The sequence below is a fragment of the Rissa tridactyla genome, chromosome 10 (genome assembly GCF_028500815.1).
Source record: "Rissa tridactyla isolate bRisTri1 chromosome 10, bRisTri1.patW.cur.20221130, whole genome shotgun sequence".
NCBI classification, from domain to species: domain Eukaryota; kingdom Metazoa; phylum Chordata; class Aves; order Charadriiformes; family Laridae; genus Rissa; species Rissa tridactyla.
Genome location: NC_071475.1, coordinates 7,641,191 through 7,653,589, shown reverse-complemented (window position 1 = coordinate 7,653,589; position 12,399 = coordinate 7,641,191). Strand labels below are relative to the sequence as shown.

Here is a 12,399-nt window from a genome sequence, read left to right as displayed (position 1 = left end):
AACTGGTAACCAGAGACATATGAAGACTCTACAGTTTCATGGAAGATACAGAGGATGAAAACAAGTGTGATTTTTCTAAGGGGTGCACAAGTCCTGTGCAAAATCCTGTAGAACTGGGCAACATGTGGACTGGTGAGTTGTTTCCCAATTGAAATGTTAGATTTCTCCATCTACGTTCCATGAATGTAAACCACATGTAATATACCTGATTAGTCCTCTGAGAGACAAAGGAGGTATGAGTCCTGGATGGCTCCAGAGGATGATTTTTGCAGAAAAAGAAATCAAATTAATTTTTAAAAAGAGGTAGGCAGACAGGCAGAAAAAACTATCTTCCTGGAATCCAGGCTGGATGTCTAACAACAGGGAGAAAGCAGGGACTTATCAGAGGCAGCTGCTGCATTTGGGAGAGAGGAGAAAGGAAAGGAGATGAACGTACAGCTTTACATCTCCTCTGATTCTGTAACTAAGACCAATTCTAGCAAAACTCTCCAAAGACTTGGATAGCAAAAAATACATGCTTTACTTCCAGCTCCTCTCTCTCTCTCTCTCTCTATCTTAAACAAAAAAGGTCAAGTCAAAATGCACCAGATTTGGAACGTGTAAGAAGGAAGGGATGAAGCAATTGTTGCTAACACAGAGAGGAGAAAAGGTAGCGGCAGCAAAGAAAACAAGCCACGTTCAACGGCTTCTCAATGCTCAAAGATACAAAGAGACTCTACAAGGGGCTGTTGTGCCTTCCCTAGAGCAGACAACGGGCGAGTGAAGGCTGGGGGTCCCTCCACCTTGCGTCAGCTTTCATGGCATCCAGCTCTGGTCTGCTTTGTGATGTTTGATAAAGTGACAAAGTGATGCATCAACAAAGCACACCAGAGAGTAAAATGCAAAAAGCATTACTGTAGTTAGGGAACTAATTTGTTTTTTAGTCTAATGGTTATAATCAGCAGACTTCCTGAGTATCAATCTTCCTGAACCACAGAGGGGGTGAGATTATAGACTGACAACTGTAATTTTTACATATTAGACATCTAAGTGTCATTTTCAGAAGTCTGGTAATGAAAACTCCACAAGATATTTTTCTATCAATTTAAAGATTTTTACAGCATGGCTACAAAAGCGATTATTTATATTTTTCTAAGACAGGATATTTTAAAATCACAGAGAAGTAAATTACTGTGTTTAAGACACTGACACGAGACACAATAAATATTCCTAAACTGACTCCACTTTTGAACGTCAAGGGTGAGAGGAAGGAAAGGGAGGCAAGAGAATACACAAATGCATGCAGATCATAGGGCAAGTTATTCAAATAAAACCACTAAAATATAAGGGGACAATTATGAAAATTAAGGCTAACAAATTGGTATGTAATTTAATGAAGCAAGTTAATAATGGCATCCCACTTGGGATTAATTGTAATACATTAATCAATTAAGAAGCATTGGGAAAGCAAAAAAGCTGCAAGTCAAAAACATTTATAATGCTGTAAACTGAAAGACAGTGATCCTGACATTCAAATGAACATTAAACTTGAAGAGCACAGAGATGTATTCCCCATGCAATGCACACAACCAGCTCTCATTAACGGTTACGACAGATAGCTCAAGATATTGAGGAGAGATCCCACAAAACATACAGAGAGTGTTTTTCAAATTTGTAGCATTGCACAACTTTGGAGTCCAAGTCTTCTCAACAGCACACAAGTTTGCAGTTCCTTCCTAGCATCAATAATTGTGATGTTTCCATTAAATACATCAGAGCAAAGCACTGTGATTTATCACAAAAGGCAAAAGCCACTTGACAACCCATCACCGTTGTTAGCCACCCTCCTTGCTACTGCAGCCAAAGCAGAGAAGCGACAGCACAAGTTAAAAGTTATGATCTCAGACTCTGCAGCTAAGAAAGCATTTATAGGGCCTTTGGGGGTGGGGGGGAAGGATCTTATTTTTACCTCCAATTAGAGTTTTCTCAGACACTTTGGAAGTTGCATTTCTCTAGATATATCTGAGATTAAAAACAAAATAAAAGTCAAAGGCTCTGTGTGCATTCTGGCATTTCGCTCTGCAGTGTAAAAAGAGCTGCATGACCCCGCACTCTGTACAGCCCCTATCCTTTAAAACTCAACCTCACAAAAAGGCTTTAATTGAAAGTACTGCATTTTGGTGGTCATCTGACAAAATCAGGCTCTTCTGCCTTACTGGAAAATACCATGAACGAGTTCACAGAGTCGAAGAGAAGAAGGGAAAGGAAGACGATTGCTTGGGCACTGAGGAAGATAAGTGCACATAAGGTAGATTATCTTTCTCCACTGCACAGTCAGCCTGTGGATAGAAAAGTTTCAACACAGCAGGTTGCAGCCATCATGATCTAGAGACTGCAAATGCCTCTTGGCAGAACACAGGGAAGCAGAAGCGGAACGATGTGTTTGCTTCCAAGAACGATCTGTTTCAGCCGCCCTGTCAGTCTGTCTGCCTCCAAATCCAGCCCCGCTTTCGCTCACGCATTTGTACCTCGTTCCTCCAAGCACACTCGCTCAGGGTGCTCAGGCTGCTGTGAGAACACCTCTGCTCTCAGCAGCCTTAGATTTAGCCACGTGGGCTCTTGCTCATGGATAAGCCGTGACAAACATACAGCCATGTGAACGAGAAAGCTTGAACCCACTGTACCCTGCAAATCAAGAGAAACTTTGCTCGTGTTTGTGTGGGATTTGAAATGAGGGATTACCAGGAGTCCAGGCTCTGCATGGTGACCCCAGCAGCAAAAGTCTGTATCAGTGCCGTTGTCAACGGACGGAAAATTTAGAGTACTGAAGATTATCTGGTCAAAAAAACCCACAGGTGAAAGGGCCAGTGTTTCTTCAGTGCAATTCAGCTCACTAACAAAGTCCTCATTTCTTGAGCCCCACAGCGAGTGATGAACATCACTGGGCTCACAGCCCCGACCCCTTCCCGGCTCCCTGTGCTCCCCAAAGCACTCCTGGCTTGTGCTCGGTGAAGTCCTGGGGCTGGTCCCAGCAGCCTGCTGCTTCCTTCTCTCCTCCTCTGCCCTGCTGTGAGCAACAATCTTCAAGAAAGGGATGCAGCTCTGCTTATCTCACAGCAGCATCTCACTCCACAGCTAAAAACCTTCTGAAGCTTCTCCATTAAACTCAAGACTTCATCAGGAATTGTTTGCTTAGTACTCTTGAGAGTCCGCCTACTCATTTATGTACTAAAATCAAGGAGGAAGAACCTTATTACAAGAACTCCTTATTTTTAAAAAAAATCTCCGTAGTAAACAGAGAAAATTTTACTATTAAACAACATCTGGTACACGACCAATCTGGACAAAGGTACGGACCAGAATAAAGTTAAAGTCTCGTCGTTAAGTACTTGAAACTCGATAAGCACCAAAATTGAAACTGGATATATATATATATTTTTTTTTACTCACAGAGCTATTCCCCATCTGTTCTCCCCTTTCTTTCTTATTTTACATAAAATATTCAAAAATATTCATATTTCCCAAAGAAACTTTCAGCAGAAGTTGAAATAAAAATCTGAATTTTGGGCTTCGTTTAAAAGAAATATTTTTGTTTTCTTTAATGGAAAGGCAGGATATATTTTTTAGAAACAGACACTTTTCATGAGTTTTTGTCTTCTACCCAAAGCCAACTTCCAATCAAAAGGGTTTCAGGGCAAATTTTTTGATCAGCATAAATACTTATTGTTAGGCACCGAAACTTGCATGTTTTGGCTAAAGAGACCACTTTTGGAGGCTGTTCAGTGCCATTCACGTACTGATCTCAATTCAAGTCTAACAGACTTCAAGCAGCTCTCACAATTTTATATTTAAATTCTCCATGGTGCAAAATCACTTTTGTCTTTTGATAAATTTATCTCCACTTATTTACTGGAAAATTAGGAGAACTGTTTTCTGCTCCAGAGGTGCTTCAGTATTACTGTGCATCATTACGTGTATTGTACATGGTGTTTCTCAGGAAAAAAATGTACTCTGGGTGCTTTACTGCGCACATCTACCTACCCTGACTCGCTCCTCTTTATATGTCAGGGCAGCTACTTTGTATCTCTATATTATTCTTCAACCATTTAAAGGCCCTAGTATTGCTTTTATTCGTAACAACTCATCATTTTAAACAGCTGTGGCAATTTCAAAATGCTAGGAAACCGGACTTAGTGAGTTAGAACACATTTCAAATTGTTTTGCTTGTCTTCTTTTACACGGAGAGTTACCAGTACATACGCATACACTTTGACAAATACAAATCATGCTTTCCAAAGGCATTGAATAAGTAGCTTTAAGCCTGCACACTTTTTCATGTTACGAAGATAATAAAAAAATACCTGTACTAATTACTAAATAATTCCGCTAATCAATAATAACAGTTTTATTATTCATAAGCTACTATTAATAAAACACCACGGGTTTTAATGTAACCATTAAAAGAATTAATACTGTAATTTAATTTTAAGGTCTTTACATGTATCTGAAGTCTATTAAAATAAATGAAAAGCCTCTCAATGAGTCTGGATGATGCCCTGCATGTTAATGATGCTACATGTTATCTGAACTGCTGCAAATCACCTTTAAGATATTGCCTAAACACCGAGGCACTGATTACGTTTCATGTAGGTGGATGTAATGTTTCAGGAAAAGCGCACACATCCCTCTCCAGTCTCATTTTAGAATCAAGCTGGTTTTGCACAGACTTTCAAAAATTAGGGAATTGCCAGGAATTGAGAGGGGGACGTGGGAATCTGGTCTCCTGGCAGATACGGTTTTCTCAACAGCTACTGTATTTAAAGCACTTATTCACTGAATTTATTTGTTTATGATGGCAAATGCATGAAACAGTTAATGAAAGGGAAGATAAAGGCTTCTAGGGACGTAAAAAGCTGAATTCTGTTATTTGAGAAACACACATTGAAAAAAGCACATTTGTGCCAAATATTCAGTGGCTTTGATGGTGTTCCACTGATTTATTCTGTATTTAGCTCATTTAGGTCCCTGTGAAAAGTGAGTTACTGATTGCCTTCATGAAGCATACCAAGAACGACTACCAAAAAAATCTTACAAAAAGTAAGGCCACAATTACTATTTCTTTTACTGAAGAACAAATTTCTGCATACTTGAGTTTGAAGTAAATATAAAGATACTTAAACACAAAGTTACTTATATAAAGATACTTAAACAAAAGTTAAAAGTGCTACACTATTTTTTTCAACAACCTTAAAAAAAATATTAGTGTTGGAAAAGAAAATTAAGAATGGCATCCCAGCAGAAGACCTGTAAAACCCTTGATTTTCATCCAAAGTACTTTTGAAAATACTGTTAGTTGCATATTTGCTGCCAAGTACCTAATTACCTTTAAAAATCTAGCCCTGCCCTGCTAAAGCTCTTGAGTGATCAAGGTATCGACATCACTCATCATTATGAAGATAATTTTAATGATGAAAGCATTGCTAAAAGTTATTTTAAAATTCATTTTTACTTTAACTTCTTTAGAGATGATTTGTTTGAGTACCTGAGATACAGTAACTAATCACTGATGGTTTTCTTTGCAAATAATAAAATAGATTTATATGCCTTCCCTGTAGGAACAAGAATTCCATCACCTCCTCCTGAATTTCTGAGCTATCGAATATTTGATGAGTGCTTAGGGAATCAGTATTGTGTCTTTTCACAGCAGTAATCAAGGAATGAAGTATTCTCTGCTGTAATGAATCTACCGCAGGCCCAAAAGATGAATATTTCAAATGCAAAAGCAATATGTTTGTTTTGAACACATTTAAGTTTGGCTTTAATAAAGCAAGTAGTGAAGTGTGCAATGAATTATATTGTTAGATGGTTAAAACAGAGCCGTGCAATATGTCTGAATGCATCTAATCCAAGTAACTACTCATTTTAAATGCGACTTGTAAATATGTATTACGTGTATATGTATGAACGGATGACCCAGGAACCAGTGAGAGATCTGGGCCTTCCCTTCCACTCCTCGTCTTGCTTCAAAACCGGTTCAGCCTGACAATTAACCAAGGCCTGGAGCCAGAATATCATTAAGTTCAAGCCGAACCTTATGCAGGCTGAAAAAAAGCACGTGTACTAACTATTCCAGTTAGGATCATTTAAATCGAGACCGAAGTGCCCTGCTGGACTGGGACCTGTGACATGTTCCAGCAGATCAGTGGGTCTCACCATGCAGCCACAGGCAACTGTTAACTGGTCCCCAAAGCAGCGAGCCCCTGCAGACAGGTCCCCCCACCGCCGTGTCACCGTTCCTGCAAATCCAGAAGCCTTTACTGCAGACCAAGAGGATATTGGCGGAAGGTAATGGGTATGTGAAGTTAAATGTCTCCCACTAGCACCAGCTTCACTATGAGAAATAGCAAGTAACCCCAGCACTGACAGGAATGGTCATATTGTTTTCTCCTGAAAAATGTGTCAGGAGACAAAGAGAAATGATTGGCATTACCTCATTTGTCTCCAGAAGATTCGGATTTTTTCTAAGTAACTAGTGAGTTCTCTTTAACAACAAAACAACAAGAGCTTTTTGACTCACATTGCTGTTTAATACTCTGATCCCCCTCTCCCTCTTGAAACAGCCTGACTTTTTTCCACAGACATTCCCACTTCAAGAAAAAAGCCATTTTTCCCATTGATTACCTCACCCACAGCGAAGCACATTTATGGGCTTTAATAACACTAAACCTGACATCAGCAGGCTGGAGTTCCCTTCTTTCCTTTCTCGCCTTGTTCCAGTTGAATAGCTTTTAAAATAATTTGAACTAAAAAGATCTGAGATTCCTAAGTCACTTTGCTCCTCTATTACACTCACTGTGGCCTCAGTGAGGACAAGGGAGATCTTGAAAGAAACACCACGGCACGGTGCAACGTTTTGTTTGTTTGCCGTTTGGTTTTTACAAAGGAAGGCGCCTCATTCTGCCCCAAATACAGAGCTACAGAAGAAGAGCCTGCAGGAATTTTCAGCAGTCACTCCCCTGGACGATGCTTGCCCCCAGCACGCTGCTTGAAGTGGTGCTACAATCAGAAAAGGGACCAAGTATCATGGGACCCTTTTCCTCAACATACCTGTTCACTTTACAACTGCTGCTCCAATGCAAAAATCAGCTTTCAGAGCCCAGCTAGAGACTTCAGGCCAGCTCATCTCATTTGCAAATTGAGAACACCCCACAGTGCTATTTTATGTGCGACCCTCTGAGTGTCTATCCACAATGAAATACAGAGATGAGCAATTAAAGCAGTTTGTATATGCAATAATTGTTTCCCGATTTCAACTAGAAATTTTTTTTTTTTTTATTTGTCAGGTCAACTGACCTGCAGCATGCAAAATGAAATAGAATTCATCAACACAGTTTACAGCGAAAGCCATGAGAAAAGCATAGATTCAATTAGCAATTACAAAAAAGTTCCAAGTGCTTCAATTATCCAAGTTCAGAACCAATGTACTTTACCTGGAAATTGCCCCTGAAACAGTGAATTCAATAAGGAAAATTCTTATATAGTTCATGTTAAATTATTTAAAAAGGAGGAAAGAGGGTTCTTAATTATTTAATGTTTCACCAATAATTATATAGTTCAGTATAACGTTCACTCACTGGAGAACCTGATTTTCAAAGGAACATTTGTGAACATCAGTCAAACAAAAAACACCTGCCAGACCATAAATTCAGTCAGTGCCATACACATTCATTCCAACACAGCATTAACGCATTAGCAAAAATCCAAGTCTTGACTTAATGGCAAATCCATCCAATCATTTCTGTGTTAAAATATTTACATAGAAAAGCATGCACAATTCAGTTTTCTAATGTATTTGTAAAAAACAGTATGACCTCTATTGCTACAATTTTTTAAAGCTGTGTTCTAAATAAATGAGTTACAGATGGGACTACAGCTCTGGAAAACAGAAAACTATAAAATTCATACTTGAATAGTCAAAGCTGCCAATCGAAATGTGGCCACGGACATCTTAGGGACATTTCATTCAAAAGTTACTAAGAATTAGTTTTAAAAGACAGCTTTTAAATTAGTTGCATGAAATACTAGCCACGGCAAGCTTATCCGCATGGTGCCCTGGGGAGCAAGGCTAAAGGAACACCAAGTATTTCTGAACAAAACTGTCTGTAAAGGTTTTTCCAAGACGTGGTTCACCAGCTCCAGCACACGATACGCAGCTGAGGAACTAAACTGACACCTTGGTCAAACACAGTACAGATCTGCAAAGGATTAGCACCAGCAATTAATAACCCTATGTACACAAACTCTGGCTCTACCGGACAAACTCTGGAAAACCCTCAAGATGGCCAAAATAGCAGTTGCTGCACTGAAGTCCTTCGAGTTCACTTACACAGGCCAGAATTCAGCACGTGCCCTTCCAGAATGGGGACTTTGGGCCCTACAAATCTTCCTCGGCAGCATTCCATCTCAGAGCTGGGCTACCCAGAAGGAAGACCTGATACACACAGAAACTCAATGGCACGCCACGGATTTATCATTTCAACCCAAAGGCAAGGGAAAAAAATACCAAAAAGGAGAAAACTATTTCCTTGCAGCCGCAAAACAGGTTGTCCCTGGGTCACTTTGCCAAAGAATTATCTTACCCCCAACTCTCTGTAAGAGATCAGAGACTGTTTATCAGTAATGGCTTCAGATTTCATGGCTCCTGGAGCAGAGGAGCCCAGCTGCACCATCATCCAGACTTTACAGCCTAATGTCCTACGGCCTGCAGGGCTAGAAATGATGAAAAATATAGATTTCTGCATCCCTGAGGGGACCCAACACTCGGTTGCCGTCTTAAAGAGCCTGAGGTCTTTTACAATCAAAGATAGTTTTTTTTTTAATGGCATTACAGACTATTTTAGGTTATTTTTAGTGAGTTTAATGGCTCCCTCGGAATCGTGCAAAGTGGGACCTGCAGTAAGTGCAGCACCTGCCTTTGCAGGTGGGGAATACAAAACAAAGTCCCACTACAATTTTAAGATCCTCTAAAAACAAGGTTTATGGAATAAATGTCACATACAGACTAGGAGATGGTGCGACACGGGGCAGTGCTTCATGTGGCTTATGTGAAGCCACATCAGGGTAATTTAGCAATTAAATTCCAGACGCATGATGCCACAACATGTCTTGCACACCCTGGCGTAACACATGCTCCTCCTGACACGGCACACGCACAGAACGTGCAGCTTTTCACTGCGGTATAAATCAAGTAACAGCGCCTTTGGTTGTTCTGTTTCTAAACTTCTGCCTTCTAAGGCCAAATTCGATTTGCCCAATGCTCCCCACAGCACATCAAGATTAAGAAGTCTGGGGAATCATCCTGCTATGCCACTGTAAATTATCACAGCTCCACCAACTTTACCCTAACATGAAACGCCACAGAAGTGCTCAGAATTCAACAGTGATGAATTTAACATGCCTACTTCCACTAGCCTGATGTCAGCAGAGTTATGGCAAATTATGCAATACAAGGATCTGTCCTTTTCTCCTTATCAAAGCATTTGATCAAAACCAGTGACATGGAAAAAGACAACCTTACTTAATTTGAGCAGCAGAGTCAGGCTTGTCACACTAACATCATAAGAAAAAGGGAGGTATTTACATATGGGTACTTGTATATTCTTTTTTATCTGGCTTCACAAAGATAACAGTAAGATCATTTTCTTCCACAGTAAAAACCAGCGTGAAACCTCACAGAGGACCACCATATTCCCTTGCTCTTCCCTCCCCCTTTTTCTTCTCTTTTGAAAAAGGAACACCTTGAGATATTTCAAAATCTTCATTAGCCACTTCTCTGCTTGTGACAGCGTGGTGGTATGGAGTCGCTCCAGCTCACTCCATTCAAACCACCCTCGACTCAAAGGAAAAACTCCATTTCTGATGCAATATGACAAAAAGCCCAACATTGCTGAACACCGCCTGCCATGTGGCTTGACCCGCCAGCCATCACAAGCAGCAGTTGCTACCCAGCACCGCAGTTCTCGAGGGTGTCGAACCAACAAATGAGCTAACCGAGCAGTCACGCTCTCGAGGATGCATTTTAAAAAAGGGGATGCATAAATTCACTCATTCGGAAACCTATCTGTTCAAGAACTTGTTACTATGACAATTTAGAAAGAAGCTGCTAAAGATAAGATTGATGGAACTCATTGATTAATTTTCTCTCAAGCTATGTTGGAATTTTAAGTTTTCTCTAAGCAGAACCAGTTCACGTCGGTTTGTTAGTATTCCAGGAACCCCAGCAATGTGCTTCAGCAGTGAAGGAAGTTCCATGATAAATGTGTTCTCCAATCTGCATCTGTAAAGTAGCTATAAAATCAAAACAATTCATGCAAAATTTTTCATTACGTTTCTAAATATACTTATTTACATTTTAAATCACACTTAGACAATATGAAATATCTTCCACTTAGACAGGTGGGAACAAGAAAACAGATGCATCCATTAAGCTTGAAACAATTCAATGAATTAAATAGTACTTGGTGAATGCTTTGGTTTATGGATATAGCCCTTGTTTAAACTTACTTGAAAAAACACGGCCATGGCTCCTACTACCCTGTTTTCTAGTACTGCTGTTCCAAAACTGTCAAAGTCATCAGGATTGTAGAAGTAAATCTGCATCTGTAAAAATTAAAAACAACAACAAAATCACATTAGTGGTGATTCATACAGCTTTCAAATGAGGTAATGCATACACGTCGTACGCAAACCCAGTATTATGAACCTGAGATAAAGGAATTCTGCTGAACAATATTGTTTAACTAGCATCTTGATTAATAGCATGACTGCCCTACTGGGACAGTAACCAGGGAACAGAGTCAATGCAATGCATTTTAATAACAAACCCAAGAATAAACAGTATGGCCAGTCTGTTTAGATGGTAAACTTTGTGCTTTCTGACAGGATCTCTTCATTTCTTTGCTCATTGCAGGCTCATCTCCTGCTCTGCTAAATGTGCTAAACATATTTATCTCAAAAACCATAGAGAATTTTTGAAAAGGATTTCAACGTTTAGAGTTATTCCTTTACTCCTAAAGCAATTTGTAAGATAAAAGTCTGTCTCTGTAGCAATGCATTTTTATGAGCCTCTGATATCCAGAACTATCAGTTAGGGTCAGACTTCTCCCTGACTTCAGTTAAATTTCATGACTTTTATTTCCAAAGCATTAGTGCTCAGCAAAAAGTATGTGAGACAAAACCAGATATTTTGATGTCATTTTAGGAAGAATAATAAATATTAATAATTAGGCAAACCCAAAGTGAAAGCAGGTGAGAACAATGATTACCCCAAAGCAGCAAACATCTGAGTTACACAAATACAAGAGAACCGAGAAATAGCTTCCTCCATACACTCCGCTGTTGAACAATCCCGCTTTACTCCACGCACATGCCATGAATAAGGGCAACTCACAGAGGCCCGTGGGCACTACTGCTCTTAATTTCCTCTATGGTTCTCATTCCATTTACGGCATTAGCTGAGCTCCCACTTCTGCCAGCCCTCCTAACACCTTGCTGCTTCCCCAGCAGTTCTTCAACCTCTCTGTTCCCAAAGAAGCCCCTAATGTCAGCCCATCTGTATCAGCCATGACTTGCTCCAAGGATTTGGTTTACGTCCAAAACATGCAATGCTCCCTTCTCAACATTATACCATTCAGGTGTGTACATTTTCACAGAGTAAATTCAGGATTGGTAACATTTGTTGTATGCGTGCTCTACACGTAACAAATTAAAAACACGTGCCTGATGGTAACAGCCAAGCACGAGAACAGGGCTTCGCAGCAGTTGCTCTTAGGCCCCAGTGAGGGATCCTGCCGGATGGATTTCGAAATCCAAACCAGCCTGGCATGTCCGTGGGGGCAACACTACTGCACTACTTATGCACACTACTACTGTTCACCTGTGCACGTTGACTCTGGCAAAAAATCATTTCCTGACTATGAAACAGGAATGGACCCATGCGGCTTCTCTGCCACTGGCCTCTTGCCTGAACCTGCACGGTCACTCCTGCTTCTCTGCTGCCCGTCGCCCGGTACCTGACCTATGCAGGCTTTTCACAGCATTATTAGGTGATAAACAGCCACTCCGTACATAGTTAAACAGAGACTAAGGTCTAACTAACCATGCCTCCTGACACACTGCCGGTCTGACCATTGCTCCCTCCTGCTCATCTGTCTCCAGGCAAATGCTCTGCTGGCACCAATAACTTGTTTGGGGCTGTTTGGCTTTTTCCAAGATTGTGCTGCATGACACCCTACCTTATTCACAAATGCAAGTATTTTTCCTGTATCCTGAAGTTTTGTATAATGCCAGATGAGATGATACCCTTTTTATCTTGCTCAGATGTGTTCCTGCTCGTATTTACTGATTCCCAGGCTTCTGACT

The 12,399-nt window shown here is 40.3% G+C and overlaps 1 protein-coding gene across 1 annotated transcript in view; it reads right to left on the bottom strand.

The window, feature by feature from the left end:
• Window positions 1–12,399, bottom strand: part of PTPRG (protein tyrosine phosphatase receptor type G) — a 415,060-nt gene that overhangs the window by 132,529 nt on the left and 270,132 nt on the right. Inside the window, exon 5 of the mRNA XM_054216618.1 lies at window positions 10,543–10,638. Within this exon, the coding sequence (XP_054072593.1) occupies window positions 10,543–10,638 (96 nt within the window). The remainder of the gene's footprint in view (window positions 1–10,542; window positions 10,639–12,399) is intronic.